This window comes from Neofelis nebulosa, chromosome 2 (genome assembly GCF_028018385.1).
Source record: "Neofelis nebulosa isolate mNeoNeb1 chromosome 2, mNeoNeb1.pri, whole genome shotgun sequence".
In the NCBI taxonomy this organism is placed as follows: Eukaryota; Metazoa; Chordata; class Mammalia; order Carnivora; family Felidae; genus Neofelis; species Neofelis nebulosa.
The window spans coordinates 52,520,724-52,539,061 of record NC_080783.1 but is presented as its reverse complement, the minus strand read 5'-3'; the positions used below and the strand labels follow the sequence as shown (position 1 = coordinate 52,539,061).

At 37.1% G+C, this 18,338-nt stretch overlaps 1 protein-coding gene across 4 annotated transcripts in view; it reads right to left on the bottom strand.

The window, feature by feature from the left end:
* CERKL (ceramide kinase like) overlaps positions 1-18,338 on the bottom strand; it is a 109,570-nt gene that overhangs the window by 8,497 nt on the left and 82,735 nt on the right. For 3 of the 4 annotated variants that reach the window (XM_058712409.1, XM_058712414.1, XM_058712392.1), the window contains exons 4-10: positions 16,258-16,321; positions 9,404-9,546; positions 4,202-4,276; positions 3,016-3,193; positions 2,876-2,935; positions 2,289-2,314; positions 2,085-2,193 (exon numbers count right to left, since the gene is read on the bottom strand). In XM_058712409.1, the coding sequence (XP_058568392.1) occupies positions 2,085-2,193; positions 2,289-2,314; positions 2,876-2,935; positions 3,016-3,193; positions 4,202-4,276; positions 9,404-9,546; positions 16,258-16,321 (655 nt within the window). The remainder of the gene's footprint in view (positions 1-2,084; positions 2,194-2,288; positions 2,315-2,875; positions 2,936-3,015; positions 3,194-4,201; positions 4,277-9,403; positions 9,547-16,257; positions 16,322-18,338) is intronic. The other variant, XM_058712402.1, reaches the window with a different exon arrangement.

Sequence of the window (18,338 nt, the reverse complement as noted above, 5' to 3'; positions counted from 1 at the left end):
TATTTACTTAAGGATTCTAAACGTGAAATCATGTATGTTTTTAGAAGATGTAAAATAGTGAATAAATACAAATGGTATGACAATTGTTCTTTCTTTTTTTTTTTTTTTTAACATTTTTTTTTTTTTTTTTTTTTTTTTGGGACAGAGAGAGACAGAGCATGAACGGGGGAGGGGCAGAGAGAGAGGGAGACACAGAATCGGAAACAGGCTCCAGGCTCCGAGCCATCAGCCCAGAGCCTGACGCGGGGCTCGAACTCACGGACCGCGAGATCGTGACCTGGCTGAAGTCGGACGCTTAACCGACTGCGCCACCCAGGCGCCCCGACGATTGTTCTTTCTAAAAACCTAGTGTGATTTAAATATTTATTTATAGGCAGATCTAAGTGACATAGGAAAATAAAGTGGCCCTTGGATGGATGAGAGGGACGCATGCTACCACACATGTTCAGCTAAATGACTGAGCATTTTAATCTTGCATAACTGTTCGGTTTAATATAAGACACTGCAAATTTAGAGATGTGATTTAGTGCCAAAAAAGCCACTCACAATTGCACGTAGCTTTAGAAGGCAGTTTGCAGAAATATGTGCAAATGACTTCTAGCTTGATTTCAAGGCAAATATAAAGTTATTCCAAGAATAACAACAACATAAAAAAGAGCTCTTTAAGTCTTATGGAAGCTCAGGGTAGAACTTGTAAGGGACCCTGGAGATTATCCAGTCATTCACTCAGTTTATATAGAAGGAAGAGAGGACCCCAAGTTTAAGTCAACTGTTCAGAGGCACACAGATCTGAAAGCAAAATGATCACTGGTACCAGATCTCTTAATTGCCAGGGTCCAATGTTCGTTTTACTCAACATCCCACCTCTTCCCACCTGCAAATAAATAGTATCAAAACACATTCAGAGTAATGTTTTGTGTGTTTATTTTTTAAAAATTGCTGAATTTTTACTCAGAAACATGAAAGCACTTCATGTCTACTTTCAATACTTATTAGTAATTGAAACACACCCTATATACTTGTCACTGTTCTAAATGTTTTTTTTTTTTTTACATATTATGCATTTATTCTCTGAACACTTAATACTGATTTCTGTCAGCAATTTGCACTGATGTCTTTTGAATTAAATTATACTTTGCTGTGGAAAAAAAAATAAAATTAAAAGTTGAATCTCTAATGAGGACACTGACATCTAGATTATTAGTATCAAACTATACAGTTTTTCTTCTCCTCTAACTTTGGATATTTCCCTGTTTGTTACCTTTGTATCAACTGCCAAGAAAAAAATTTTAAATCAGTCCCCTTTGCTAGCTGTTCATCATTCTGGTTAAATATTTTGCAGGGAAGATGAAACTAATCATTAAAATTATGTTATAAATTGCCAAAGCACATAGTCATTGTTTTATTCCACTTCCAGAGAAAATCTAGATTTGACTATATTATACAATACTCATGATCCTTTCTTCTACGCTCTCTTTGGGAGTGGGAGAGAAACATTTTCAGAGCAGTAATGGACAGCTGCTTGAAAAGAATGTACAAGAGATGAAGTATTTATATTTTCGTAGATAAAATCATATATAAAATGTCTCAAGAAAGTGTGGGCAATAGATTCACACTATTCACACTAAATATAAATAACTGAAATTCGGCTTCCTTTGACTATAAAGGTACCAAATATACCCACATACCTGCTTTTCATGCTGAGGATATTTATGTCTGTTCTAAAATTTGAAAGTAGAGATCTTCATAAGAAATACCAGGAATATAATGTTTTCAATGACCAGCACATGAACATAAGCAAAATAGGCAGAAAGTGACACAATAAAATCATGTTAATAAAACCTCAGAAATATTCTAGCCTCAGTAATATTAAGAAATCAGTGGTTGTCTAATATTTCCAGTTTAACAGTTGGTGTCAGCTTGCTCCAATAAGTCCCTTAGAATCTCTAGTGTTATACAATCCAAGAGAGACTACCCATTGATAATATGCTAGCCAGCCAAAAGTTAGCAAGGTATTCTAAAAGAAAAAAAAAAAAACTAGTTTATAGAAAACTGTCAGTTATTCAATAAAAATGCTTACTAACCTGGTATTAGGTGCCAAGCCTCTAGGTGCCACTGAACACAGGCAAGGAATTGCCATAATGCTGACATTCAGGATCTGACCCTGGATCGTTTGCCACTGATCATTACTCACTAAAGGTAATGGAAGTGATTGGTTACTTTCCCTCACCAGAGCAACATGTCTATAGAGCCTGATTTAGTTCTCAAAGAGGTACATTTAGACTCACCAGATTTGGGAGATCCTTCCACCTTCCTAAAAGTAAGAAAACAAAACAAAGAAAACTACATCACACAAAAAATGACATCTATTAAATTGGGAAATTTCAAGAACCTAGTATGTCAGATATTATCTTAGATTAGACACAGTAAGTAAAAACATATAAGTAATTCCATTACTGCATTACATGATGTTGGTTCATTTAAAGGTGGTATCATCAATAACAATGATTTTTCATTTCTTTCAAAAACCAGAACATTTCCTTTGTGTAGCTTTGAGTAAAGTTTGTGTTGCATACTAGACTGAAATTCTCATGAGGGCAGAAACTAGGGGTTTTGCTTTTTTTTGTTGTTGTTGTTTATTGATGTATCCAAAGTGTCTGGCATACAGTAGGCATTCAATAAACAACCGCTGGATTTTTGTTTCTGAAGACAAAAGCCAAACGACATGGCCTACTAGAATCTCACTACTCTATATTCTTCGCTAGTATTTTAGAAAAACAACCAAAGATCACAAGTCTAATAAAGTATGCATATCAAACTGTCATGATTTAAAGAAAGATATAGATGTTTACATTACTTTGAGCTCTTTACCTACCTTTCTTGTAAATCCTGAGAGCTGATAAATGGTAAAAATGATATTTCACAGTCTTCAGGCCTAAAATACAATAAAATTTGCTATTGACACTCATTGACTCTGAGATACAAAATTTTTGGTTTACGCAAAAAAAGACTTACTTAAGTTTTGCCAGTGCCTTAATTATAGCAAAATCCCTTCGTTGGTTGGGTGACATCCATCGATGTTTTTCTGCCAGAGCCAAAGTTCTTCCCCCAAAGCCAAACATGGCTGAGAACCCAAAGCGAAGAAACTTGTCAGTGGTGCTGAAGGTGCAGACATCGACAGGTTGTATGTGTCCTTGAATATTATGTTGGATATTCGTCAAGCAGGGAGTGCAGTAGGGCCAGTTGTCAAAATGGCAAGCATAGAAAAGCGGATTTATTTACTTACAGACAATCTCAAGTGACTTCATACAATAATAAATATCCTTTCTTTTCATCTCTTTCCCTGCAACTACTGAAATTGCCATTTGTAATTTTTTCAGGTACTAAGGAAGAAACACAAAGTAGTAAATACCACAGCATATTGTTATTTCATATAAAACAGGGTTGTGGTGGGGGGCACCTGGGTGGCTCAGTCGGTTAAGTGTCCGACTTTGACTCAGGTCATGATCTCATGGCTTGTGAATTCAAGCCCTGCATCGGGCTCTGTATGGACAACTCAGAGCCTGGAGCCTGCTTCTGATTCTGTCTCTCTCTCTCTCTCTCTCTCTCTCTGCCCCTTCCCCACTCACGCTCTGTCTCGCTCAAAAATAAACATTAAAAAAATTGTTTTTAATTATCAAACAGGGCTAAGAAAGTAAAATTGAAGTACATGTGCAAAGTAAACTTAGATTTAACACTAGTTTTGCATTGTATTTATCTGAGTTTATAGGCTTTGCATCAATTGGGAGGATAAATATTCTAGTGGATGTGCAATGAATTTTTCTTCTTTTCTTCTGTTTTTCTTTTAATAACATAATCTCAGCCCTAGAGTATATAGGGCTGTATATATGTTGTATAGTCAAACAACAATATCTGATATACTTAAATAGTATACATGGATTTTCTTGATTATAAAATTGTGACCTTGCATAAACTTCATTTACTGTTCTTTACAGGACCTGTACTCTAAAAAGGGAGGCAGCCCAAATAGTGAAGCTTTGTCTAATTGACCTTTGGTTTTTAGTAAAACACGTCTCTGCATTGAGAGACAAAGAACCTGTCCTTTCTTGGATAAGTTTGACAGAAATAGCCTTAAATAAATATAAAAACTTCCCTATAAAAGCTTCCTTATAAACATGAACTTCTTTGAAAGAATTCTTACCCATTATAATGTGCAAAGTTGCAGTTACCACATGAGGGATTCCATGAAGAGAATGTGCCAGTACGTTGGTAGAGCCTGCCAAATTAGTTTTAAAACACGTAAAACAATGTAGCGTATGTTTTAAGTTATCCAGTTGCTCCTACTTTACACAGGTATCCCTATGCAATGTGCAAATAAAAAAGTAATAGAAGTTTATAAATTTTCACTCATAGCTTAAATTCACATCAGATGTTGGCTGTATTGTTCAACCTTTAAACCACTTAAAATTAGAAAACGGTTTATAGTATCCACTTGCTCACAGCTTTTGCCATCATTAATGTCGATCTTCTACCAAAACACACTAGCTATCAAAGTCTACTCCATCCAATTTCAATGAGTGGGTTTCTAATTTCTATACCTAAATGAGTACCAACAGCATAAGGTTGTCTCTGGAAAGCAGAGACAAATGAATAAATATATAAATAAAAATCCAAATAGTAATGAAGAAAAAATATAAAATCACTGTAAAGCACAGAAGACCTGGTTTAAATACTGTTAATGAATCTTAGAGGTAAGCTTTCATCCAAGGGGATTCTCCTGTTATCTGACAAATGGTATCCTAGATGAAGAAAACATTTAATTCCATGGTACTTGCCATGCTATAAAAGTCTATTTTGAGACATTACAGATTTCTTATTTCCGTAACCATTAGGATAATTTATGATCCACATGAATTTCTGCCACCAGCCTACAGAAGAAAAGAACTCTCTCAAGTCAGACTTTTTTTTTTTTATGTTTATTTATTTTGAAAGAGAGAACACAGGGGAAGGGCAGAGAGAGAGAATCCCAAGCAGCCTCCATGCTGTCAGCACGAGCCCGACACAGGACTCCATCTCAGAAACCATGAGATCATGACCTGGATCAGATGCTTAACTGAGTCACCCAGGCACTGCTCAAGTCAGACTTCCATAACATTTAGTTTCTCTGAGATCTTAGATAAAAGCCTTCCTCTGAAGGGGAAAATACCAGTTAGCTCCTGCTGTTCCCAGGAGATTAAGAGGGTTTAAAATTAAGAAGCTACACGTTTTCTTGAATTACAGAACGTAAGAAAGAAATCAGTAACAGCCGAGAACTTCGAAAGCGTGGATGTGGAGTGTACTACAGCTGTCAAGGCAAAGGCCAGCTCCCTGGATTTGTTAATCAGGAACATTTCTGTGTGGTCATATGTGATCTATTCAATTTGTATCACTTGAACTAATGTGTGCTAGGGTTTTTCAGCTGACAAAGCTGAGGCAGCTCAAATGTTATCAATGAAGACTGTCATTGAAATAATCATAAGGGGCTCATCTAATATTAATGATTTCCAGACCTCTAGCAATACCAATTCAAAGAAAAGTCTACCTCAACCAATTAGTAAACCTGTTCCAAGTGGTTCATCAAAGGGCAAATCATGCTCTGACCTTTGTTACTCAGAATATGGCCCACAGTCCAGCAGGATACGATAATACCTTGGTGCTTATTAAAATGTTGACTCTCAGGTCCCCCTCCAGACCTACTGAGTCAGAGTCTGCATTTTAAAGCACTCTTTTAGAATGCATTGTCCAGGGATCAGCAACATCAACCTTACCTGGGAGCTTGTTTAAAAGGCAAATTTCTGGGTCCCACCTCCAGCCACCGGATTCTGAATGTCTGGAAGGTGAGGCCCAGATGTCCATGCTTTAGCAAGATTTCAAGGTGATTCATATGCACCCTAAGGTTTAAGAACAAGTGGTCCAGAAACCTGCTACTCAGTGGATCTTGACCCAGGAGTCAATTACAGGAGCCTTTCCAATTATCCTTTGACCATCTACAGCCTGCCCTTTGGCCATCTAATTGCTAATTAATCTGGAATGGGTGGGAGGGAAGAGAGGAAACAATCTATTTTGCTTCCCAATCAGATTTATGGTAAAGGTTTTGGAGGAGGCCACATAATTAGAGTGAAATATTTAGGATTATCAATGGATTACAGTACTCCATGAAACACATTTCCTCCATTACCATGGTTAATTAGGAATAGACCATAAAAGCATTCCTCTAGAAAGGCTATTAAAAAACATAATGTAATGTTGTCATGTGCAATAGAGAATGATACATATCATGACTCAAGAAAATAAAGACCATTTATTCCCTGGGAGTTTGAAGTATGCTAACCATGCCCAAGCACAAATCCTTCTAGACCGTTAAGGATCTTTTTTTTTTTTTTTTTTTTTAGGTCTTAGGCTTTGCACCTTTTACAACTTTTACTTCATTCCATAGAACTTGGCAGACAGGCATGACCACACGTCAGGAAATGCTTTTAGTCATCTTCTACTCTGATTAGCCTGCACCTTAGTCCTTAAGAACAGTTTCTTACGTTCTGAATTAAAAAGGAAAGTGCATGAGGAAAGTGGATATAAAGTTGTAATACTATAGACTGCTCTATATTTTTGTTTGGATAATCTACAAGATAGAGTGCAGTTTCTAGAAACAAAATGTGATCTATCTGAAAAGATGTCTCCATGCCAAAAGAACATGCTGCTCACATAAATAACAACTATGTAATTTTAGAATCCTCACCAAAGTTATAAATGCTCTACCTCAAGGTAAATATTTTATTTAGCCTGAAAAGTTACTTTTCTTAACAGCCAGCAGCTACTTTGCTCACCACCACCTCCCCAGACCTGCTAAAAGGCGCCAAGCACAAAGAAGGGAAGGACAGAAGTAGCAGTTCATGTAAAGCATGAATGATGGAAGTACCAGGCAGCAACTATGGAGGCAAAAAGAAAAAAGGAAAAAAATTGTCCTTGGAAGTGCAAGCACTTCTGCAGAACAATTAACTTAATTAACCAGACACCATGAATATTCATAAGGCCGTTAATGTCTCCCACATCCAAACAGATAAATGTGATGTAATGACTTCCTAGTCAAGCATATCTAAAATTCTCATGAAAACTGCACCTACATTTTGGTTCTTTGCCTGAAATATCATAGAAATTAACAGTCCCTTGGCAATATTTTATTCTCCTCAAATTAATTGGAAAGCATGAATTTATTTATGTGAACGCCATACGAATATATGGTTCGCAGCCATCAGTATGTGGATTGAGGCTTGTTTTACAACAACTGGATTGCTTTTTTATTTTTATGTCCTCTCTGGCTTTTTCCTCTGTCCTCCCCCACCCCTTTAATCTGAATCTCTCTGTACAGTTCCTTAGCACCAGTTCCCATGGCAACAAACACCATTGCTAATGGCCAGCAGTTCAAATACAGGCTTCCCCACATCTGATCCATGCGAGTCTGACCATAATTCAGCGGCTTAGTCTGTTGGCTCAGTGGAGTAATTTACTAAACACTCTCCCTCTGGGCATCTCTCTCCAGGAGGCAAATGGCTTCAAAGGCAGACAATCTTCTGCATGCAGCTTGGAAACTTCCTGCCTAGCTCTTGTTCCCATTCTCTGTCAAAGCCCTGATGGGGGCGTTGAGTCCTCCTAGGAGTACATCCTGCACAGGACTTTCCCCTCCTATTAGATGGAATCCATACGCTGGAATTCTGATGTAACAATCCCAAGTTTGGCAACAGGCTATATTTTCTAAACAAAATGAATTCAAGTGGCATATTAAAAAGACAAGCATAACCACCAGTTTTTCTAGCTAACTATTCACTTTCTGTCAAATGCCTACCTGTGAGGATACCCATCTTTTCACTTCTTAATTCACAGCAGTAATAAGTGACCTCAGGAGTGTAAGCACTAGTGAAGGGGAAATGACCTAAGCACATCCACTTTGCATGGAGGGAAATGTTGAAAAGCTCCACCATTACAGACAGAGCCACTAAAATGACACGAAAAGGTCAAAGTGCACCACTCCACTTTGCCAGCATTTTTTTTTCTCGAATTGAGGTTATTTTGTTCCCTTCGGCTTCAAGACCATCAAAGGTTTTTCTCTACCTGCTTTACAATTATCAGGATATATCTAAATATGCCTCTCCTTTTTAAAGTCTTGGTTTTTTGAAAGACTTCACAGTCTAAAAGAGCATTTGGATACCTTTTGTTCTTTGTCACTTAATACTAAATATACCGCAATCCATCCTCAGTGAATGTGGCTATCAAATGGATAGAATACTGAATTTTTTTAACCATGTGCATTATTTCCTATTTTCATAGGAAACAATAATTGTTTCTGCTTTTCTTGTTGAGCTAAGAATGTGTGAGGATTTCAAAATGAAATCATTACTTTCCATCACTATTGTTTGTTTAAATAATTTGGGAGGAGTGGCTGAAATAATGTAATCAACTTGTGAAAGACATTTTCCTCTTTCCTAGATGCCAGAGCTGCTTCAGTGTTTCTCCCAGGCTTGGACCTCCACTGTCCCTCCCTGCCCCTCATCACCAACCCCCCCTTCCCAGGCTAGCAGCAGGCTGTTCCCTGGCTCTAAATCTTCCATTGTTCCCTACTGTTTATCAAATACAATTCAGACCCCTCCCCGTGGCATCCAGGAGCCACCATGGTTTAGGTTTATTTTGATCCCATCATCACCCGACAAATGGTCTCTTTTCTATTTCTCAATGTTCCTGGATTTTGGCATTGATTATTTTTGCAACGAAGAAAATAACTCAACCTCATCTTCTCAGTCCAGATTCCTACCCATTTTTACACCTAATTCGAGCGGTAATTAGGTCTTCTTTACATTCATTCACTTAATAAACTTCATTGAGCCTTCATCGTTTCATGTTCTATTCTATTCTATTGTAGCTGCTGCAGCCCAGCCGTTAGAATAAATCTTTTTGGCATTCTCAACTCTAGATTATGTTTATACTTTGATTATGGGAGTTACTACATTTTACATTGTAAACAGCTTGACCTGTTTTGAAATTTCATATCTGCTACTGCGTAATCATTAGACCTTTATATTGGAAGGTAGAATAATCATCATCCCACTTACTGACTGCTTACCTATGTATCAAACCCTCCACATATACTCAAATAACCTTGTCATTAAGTGAATATACGTGTATCTCTGTTTTACAGATTAGAACAAGGAGGTTCAAACAAATGAAATAACTTGTCCAAAGTCTCAGATTTGCTAGTGGAGATTCCAAACACGGGTCTTTCTGATTCAGAGTGCATTTAACTCTGTGCTACACTGTCTAGATTAGGAAGTAGGAAGAGAGGTTCCATTTAGCAAAGCCATGGCCACTCCCTCACCTGCTGGTATTAAACCCAGAGGGAGCTCTGCACGGACAGGGGTGAGGATGCGGTCTGTTTCTTTCCCAGCATTCTTCTGGGCTCTAAGGAGCAAAGCATGGGCGATTTCACTGGCCGATCCATCTCCACCAACACAGACAACACTAGAAAACAAGACACTGAGAATGCAGCAGCTTTAAAACAATTGGTAATAATTCATGAAATCTCAACTTCAAAATGGTAATCTTGCATGTTCGCGTGCACGATCACACATACATACCTTCAAACATTTTAGTAAGGGTCAACGAATAAGAAGCTTCCAGCACTGCATAAAGTTTACTTCACAAATACAATACTTAACACGATATCCCATAGACAAAATATTTTAAGTGAGTTAAGAGACATTAAAACATTTCAACACGTTAATTCACACTGAACCTGCATTTACTCTGTTACTATCCAAAAGTATATTGTTCTCATTTTGTTTATGTTAATAGTCATGTGCAATTCACTTAACTGCTAATTTTTTTCAACATAGCTCCAAAAAGACAGGCAGCTATAAGAATCACGTAAAAAGCTTTTACCATCAGTATGTAAATATAGTCATTGCAAACGTGAACTGTTTTTTCTCTCCTGGACATTCCTCCTATATGACACTTTTAAAATTACTGTTACTACCATTTTGACTCTAGACAGTACTGCTAATAAATTTTTTTTTAAGATCTCATGGTAAGTAGAGCATAGCAGAGGTGGTGGTGGGAATCTCTGAAAGTAATACATAAGACTTCAGAAAGTTGTTTCATAATCATTTGTATTTAAAAGATGCAAAATAGGGGCGCCTGGGTGGCTCAGTCGGTTAAGCATCCGACTTCAGCTCAGGTCATGATCTCACGGTCCATGAGTTCGAGCCCCGCGTCAGGCTCTGGGCTGATGGCTCAGAGCCTGGAGCCTGTTTCCGATTCTGTGTCTCCCTCTCTCTCTGCCCCTCCGCCATTCATGCTCTGTCTCTCTCTGTCCCAAAAATAAATAAACGTTAAAAAAAAAATTTTTTTAAAAAGATGCAAAATAGTCTTAAGTAGCAAAATCATATTACTTTACACAAAAAGAGGAAGAGTTTGTGTTATTGAAAGCAGGTGTCATAATTCAAGCCTATAAGGGTCCAGCAAAAATGGAAGAGTACACTGAGTCTCAGTGGGGGACAGATTCTCAGCTCCAGCCCACTCACATCATCTGGGAGGCAAGCCTAGAGGACCACATCCTCTGATTTTTCTAGAGAAACCACAGATTCTGATTTGCGGGTGAGTCTCCTAATTTTTCAATATTATCAACCAGTATTCAATACATTTAAAACCCCTATGTGCCAAACAAAACAGCCCATGGACCATGATCAGCAGGTTTTAAATGGTTCCCTAAATTTAGGAAGCTCTGGAATCCAGAGGGTCCATGGAGTCCCTCCACCTTGCTCTCAGCATTCCAGCCCCTGCACAGAGCTGAGGTTCAGCCAGTGGCTGCACACAGCCTGCCTGGAAGATCCAGATCCACCATAGTTATAAGAGACTCCAGGACATGGGATATCACCCAGATCACCTTTGGCTAGGGGTATTATTTTATGTCTGAAATAATCCTAGGGGTTCACAATGTGGCCACTGATTCAGAAAAAAGTGATAGTATCTACTGAGGGTCAACTTTATGTCAGATAATGTGTTGATTCTTTTCTATCAAATCCTCAGAATTCTATAAAGTGGGCATTTGCCTCATCTTTATAAATGGGGAAGCCAAGGTTTGCTGTGAACCTTAATCAGTATGATTTCAAAGATCTCTGTGTCTCAGAGAAACATTCTAGAAACTTAATTATAACTATCAGATTCATGCCTTTTCTACCCGCTGAGGTATGTGTGATCTAAAAGGATCACCTAAAATAATCCAACAAAGCATCTAATTTAGCATAGAAGAAGTTGGCTTTTCCATTTAATATAGCAACATCTGACCCCTGGGATCCTGCATCCGGTTATAGCATCTTGCACATCACATGTTAACTCATTGCTAGAATTAATAGAGATGCCTCCTCTGTGAACGTACTCTGCTACAAAAGCCTTGGAAATTTTTTCATAACACATTCTATGTTAAATATTTTGAAACTATAACAAATGATCATTGCAACGATAAAGTAACATTTAGTGAATAGTTACTATGTACTGGCACTGTTCTCAGCACCCTTCATGTATGAACTCATTTAATTTGAACAAAGCTATATGCAATAGATGCTTTTACCTTCAATTTCAAATTAGGGAACTAGCACGTAGTAAGATTAAGCAACTTTTCCAAGGTCATTACACAGTAAGTGACAGAAGGGGGAACTGAAACAGAGGCAATTCAACCTTACAGACGGCACTACTAGTATTCAATGGATTATAATCCTTTCCTATAGGTGAAACCTAATGAAAATCACCTTACGAGAGAGGTTTACTATTTTGAAAATCAGTTTGCCAGTAGAATCAATGTGGAACTAAATTTGTTAGGAAAAAAACATTTTTTTTTTTTTTTTATTTATTTTTGGGACAGAGAGAGACAGAGCATGAACGGGGGAGGGACAGAGAGAGAGGGAGACACAGAATCGGAAACAGGCTCCAGGCTCTGAGCCATCAGCCCAGAGCCTGACGCGGGGCTCGAACTCACGGACCGTGAGATCGTGACCTGGCTGAAGTCGGACGCTTAACCGACTGCGCCACCCAGGCGCCCCGGAAAAAAACATATTTATGTTGACAACTACTGTATCATTAGGATCAGCTCCAGGTATAGCTACTCAGCCTAAGGCATATACTTAATGTGAACCTATCACAAGAATCTGGACATAACAAGAAAAGGCAAAAATAAAACAAAATGCCAAAAAAACAAACAAAAACACCCACAACTTTTTATAACAAGTTGACCACACTTGTGCTATCCTAAAATATAAACCTTAAAGTAACTAATCTTTCACATGGGGTACAACTTAGGTTTTCAGAATAAGTAAACTCCTTCTTGCCGTGCCCCCAAATACAATGATTCTGCCTAGAAAAGTGCCACTGGGGCCGATACCTTACTTTTCTGTATAAGAAGTGACACATTTTTTTAAACGGGTGTTTATTTGTTTATAAACCAGTATCATCCTTGAAATGTTCAATATATTATTAGGTTTTGATTTAAACTTTCTCTGTTTTGAAAAGAGGTACTTTTTAAAAAATACCTTCCTTAGGAAGACAGGTATCATGGACAATACGATAAAATGTCAATGTCTAAATCATTATGGGTCTAGTTAATGGTGAAATTAACAAAAGGAGAAAAAAACTGTTACTTAACAAATTCAAATAAAATACTATGAAGCAAAACAGGAAAATATTGATATTTTTATAACTGCATAAGAGCTATAGATTAGCTTAACCATATTGATGCTTGTAAATTCAATTGTTACTGCTTCAAGTTTGTGCAGCTGACATTACTCTTTCCTCTGCCTTTACAAAACTTTCTATTCATGCATAGTAAAAATAGGGGGCAAGTAAAAACTGACACTCCTACAAGGTTTAGCAATGGATCTTAGAGTGTTTGCTACAACACACTAGAGTTGCACAACAGCTGTCTTGAGTACTGACAGATGCATTCCTGTTGGCTCTTATCCCATATTGTGTCTTCATACAAAATATGTAACTCATTAAAAACTCCAAAATTTTAGCAAGTGACATTTCTTAAACAGTATTTGCCACCATTTTGCTTTATTAAATAACATACACAGAATCATTCTTGGATCTTAAACTCTCCAGTCTGTGTCTAAATACCTTTAGGTGATCTCCTAATCAGGCAGAAATGCTTCAGGCTCAAGTTCTTGAAGGAATGTGAGCCCCTCTCTCATTGAAAGATCATAGAATCTTGCAGGTACCTTATCCCCAACCTTGAATCTTTTGTATCTATTTCTCAAAAAGTACTCCAATAACCTCTCTCTGATCAAGTTCAGAAATAGGGAACCCATAAATAGAGTGCATTCCATTTTCAAATACTTGTGAGAGAATTGTTCTTTCTTTTCAATTGAAGCATACTTGACATGTAACATTTTATTAGTGTCAGGTATATAACATAATGACTAATGCATTGCATTGCATAATACATTGCCAAGTGATCTTTACAAGAAGATCAGCATACAATGTTACTCCCCCCCACCCCCGCCCCCCGCAAATTATTTTCTTGTGATGAGAACCTTCAGGATCTCTTTTAGTAACTTTCAAACAGGCAAAACACTATTATTGACTACAGATGTCATGTTCTACGTTACACTTCCCTGACTTATTTATAACTAGAAGTCTGTGCCTCTTGACCTTCTTCACCTATGTCACCCACCCCAATTCTCCCATCTGCACCCACCAATCTGTTCTCTTATCTTGCCATTTATGACAACATGGAAGGACCTAGAGGGTATTATGCTAAGTGAAATAAGTTAAAGAAAGATAAACACAATAAATATGTTTTCACTTACATATGGAATCTAAGTAACAAAATAACAAAATTCATACATGTGAAGAATTTTTCTTTTAAGCTGTCTAAAGAAACTGTTTCCATTGTTTTCCATATATACCTATTTACTTCTAAGTGGAGTGACTTAAAATTAGCATTTTATTAAGTTTTCCCAGCTCCCAGTGGGAAAAACTGGGCCCGTGAAAATGAGATATTTAAAGAATCTTACAAAATAGATGATTTTCAATAGACATTTTAAATTATTAGAAGTCCTAAATAAATCAGCATGCTGTACAATTCAGAAACTGTTAAATCACTGGAACTTATATCATAGAATGGTTAGGTCAAACTCTGTGGTTAAAAAAATGTGGATAATACAGGATGCCTGGGTGGCTCAGTTATGTGTCCAACTTCAGCTCAGGTCATGATGTCATGGTTTGTGGGTTCGAGCCCCACGTTGGGCTCTGTGCTGACAACTCAGAGCCTGAAGCCTGCTTCAGATTCTGTATCTCCCTCTCTCTCTGCTCCTTCTCTCCTTGCGCTCTTTCTCTTTCTCTCTCTCAAAAATAAATAAATATTAAAAAGTTAAAAAAAATGTGGATAATAACTAAAAGATCTGTGTGCCTTTTAGGGGCACACTGCTAAATAACAATACCTGCCATGTGAAATAAACAAAAATTTAAGTATTTTCAGTTAAAGAAAACAGCATTACTATACTACCCTTAAGCAACAGTCTTTCATCATTCTGCAAAATTTCTCTTGATCCTTACCTAGTATAATTACTAGCAGAACTTATTTATACACACCACATTTAGTGGAACACTTCAAAATGCTGATGGGCAGGACCAGGTCTAATATCTATGATATCTGTTATCCTTATTATTTATATAATCATATTTTGAAAAAAGGACTTACTTGCAATACAGCCACACTCATATACTCACAAGTTGTGTGACTATGCAGCATATTAAGGTGGCAGCTCATGGGCATGATTCCTCCAGTTACTTTTCTTAAATTGTATACTTGCAAGATAATTTCCCAAATGTAGCCTGTTAATCAGTCTGTCTGGCTTTAAGTATAAAGCTCTTAAGTAGTCTCCTACCTTATACTCTTCATCCTCAATATTTATACAATGTTGCCATCTAGATTTACTCTTCTCAAATTCCTTTTATAAAAGTCTTGTTTTGGTGTCCCTGGGTGACTCAGTCAGTTAAGCGTCCAACTCTTGATTTAGGCTCAGGCCATGATCTCACAGTTTTTGGGATCAAGCCCTGCGTCAGGCTCTGCACTGACAGCATGGAGCCTGTTTGAGACCCTCTCTGCCCCTGCCCCATTCATGCTCTTTCTCTCTCAAAATAAATAAACTTAAAAAAAAAAAAAAAAGGCTTATTTTACTTATCAAACTTTCTTCTCCATCCACTAATATTGTTTCTTACCAAAAAATATTAAGCATTTATGGGGAAACAACCTCATCACTTTCCTCCCTAAAACATTCTACTAGTTCTTTGGGAAAAGCAAAGCCTTCCAATCTACAGTTAAAGAGACACAACTCTCCTGCCTGAGATTATGAGTACTTGTTTGTTTCCTGCCCATCTTCATGTGACGCAAGTAATTCACATGCTGGCCACCTTTTAAAACTCTGAAATATTAACCCTTGCAAAAAATCTTCCCTAAAATGTTTGTGTCTTACACATCAATCCATCACTTTAGCAAATTGACTTGGCTACTTTTTTAAACTGGCCATTAAAGTATAAGTCACTTGCCTTGTTTCTAATGTTTGCATGACAGTGAACAATTTCTATGCACTCCAGCAATGTATTGCCAACGACAGTTTCCAATGCCTACTGTAGATAACACACTTAATTGGTAGCCACTAAATTATGAAAGAATTAAAATTAGCATCTTTTATTCATACTGAAAATAATATATTTGTTTTTATAAAATATTTACCCTCGATCACAGCCAAATTAAACAGTGGGTAGCTATGAACACCATCAATAAATTTGCAAAAGAGAATCACAATACAGTTCTACCATAAGACCGGTGTGTCTTCCATCAAGGTTTTTCTAGAGACTCGTATGGTTAAAGCCAAGAATTGAGGACTGCTGATGCAAATATATGCACAGTAGGTCAGTAGAACGTGGTACCCTTTGATTTCCAAGTATTTATATAGATTTCTCCTTTTGCTTTCCTATGCCTGATCCTGAGAGGTAGATGACCACACCATGTTATCATCATTAATTGTTATTACATAGATATGAACAAAATGGAGTCTAATTACATACACCACGAATACTGAAATATTTATAAGTCCCAAATATGTCACTAAAAACTAATGACAACATTTCATAACATAAGCTATATTACATATACAGATTGATAATATAACCTACCCATCAAATTCCTGGAGTTCACATTCCTTTAGGAGTGACAGAGCATGTCCTTCATATTCTGTTACTATTTAAAAACAAACACACAAAAAAGGTGAAAGTTTTAAACAATGATCTACACTTTTTAACTGAGTTTGGCAAAATAATATCATAAACATATGGTCAGGTCATAAAACAACATTTATTCTTGAATATTTATATTTTAATCATGAGAAAGAGGATTAAGTGTTACTTGCCTGATGTGTTTTATAGCTTTATGTAAAAGAGGGTCATATATTTGTTCCAACTACGTAAGTCATTTGGGGACATCCCACATACAGCAGTTAGATCATTTATCTTGGTGCCTGTCTGTTCAGTGTTCCCTTCCTGATATTATAAATAAGATACATTTCCTTTAAATCAGAAGCCGAAGAGCAGCAGTATTTTGAAAATAAGGCATATTAGCTGGCATCAAGACAGTCAATGTTAAAGCGCTTTGGCAACCTCACACGGATAAATTAGTTGAAAGGTTAGTGTAAGATTTACATACTAGAAGAATGTGTATCTGGAACTGCTAGACTAAAAAGAGAAGCTGGACGTGAAAAAAGGAAGCAAAGCCAACACCAATGATAACAGACCCAAAGCCGAGGAAGGTGGAGGCATGGACCCACCAGAGCCAGATCCTCTGAGGAAATGAATCTGTCACTCCCTATCGCTGTCTCTACGGTCACGATGCCCTATGCAGTGTTGTAAATGCCAGTGGAGACAGGGTAAGCTGGCACACTGCAGATGGCACCAAGCATCCCAGCCACATTTAGCATTTTCTAGGGCAGCACTGCCAGAAGAGACAGCCCAGCTGTATCCACCCATCAAAGATTTCTGCTGACTGACATGACATTGCAGATGGATTTTTTGTGTAAGAATGTGCATCATTATATGCAAGATTACATTAATCTTTCATGCCTGTCTGTCCCTGGTGCCAGCATGGTTCAAGCTTTTCCTACAATGTTTTTAGATATTGTTAAAAATTATTAGTCTTGGTGTCTAAAAGGATCATTCTGTATCCAGCAGCATTACATTGTAATTCTCCCACAGCTTATTCAAATGCTGTTAACATTCACATGAATAAAACTTCTCTCGATTAAATTCTAATCAAAAGAAAGCTATAAGAAAACTAAGTATAAAATATTAATATTAATAAGCTTGGAAGGTTAAGTTATCATAAATGATTGTGTTGATCATTTATAGCCTCAGCAAGTAGTTGCAAACTTCAAAATACAAAACGTTACATACATACACTGAAAATACTTAATGATATTATGAAGAAATATTTATGCTGAGAATCATTGGATCAAATCTTGCTTTTTAGGCTAAAGCTCACTTTGGTAAAGCTTTTCAAATCCAATATAAAATTAGCTTTAAAATTATGCTATGGCTAAATGCTATCTTAATTTAGGAAAAATTTTAAATAATACTCTCTTTGATCTTGCAGGTGGAGTTTGACTATATATTGATGCAAATTACCCAAGAAGAGTGATTTTTTTTTTAAATGACATTGTAAAAGTTAAAAAAAAAGTGACCTGGAACAGAGAGAAAAGATGAAAGAAACTTGATCACAATATAGTAGAAAATTGAACAAAAGGAACGAAGACTTCCATGTCAGGGAGCTCAAATTCTGGGGACAGACACTAGACACTAACTTTAAACATGAATGTACAGGGGCACCTGTGTGGCTCAGTCGGTTAAGCATCCGACTGCGATGCAGGTCATGATCTCACAGCTCATGGGTTTGAGCCCCGTGTTGGGCTCTGCACTGACAGCTCAGAGCCGGGAGCCTGCTTTGGATTCTATGTCTCCCTCCCTCTCTGCTCTTCTCCTACTCATGCTCCCTCTCAAAAATCAATAAACATTTTATAAAAAATAAAACATGATTATAGAATATAAAGTAGCAATAAGTGATTATAAAGAAAAATAATATAGGGAAAAAGGATAAAGAATAATCTGGACTACTATTTAGATACAGTAGAAGGAATTGAAATATGCATTTAGACAGAATATTATGGGCCCTGGAATTACAGCCAGATTCAAATCATCCCACTCCAAAT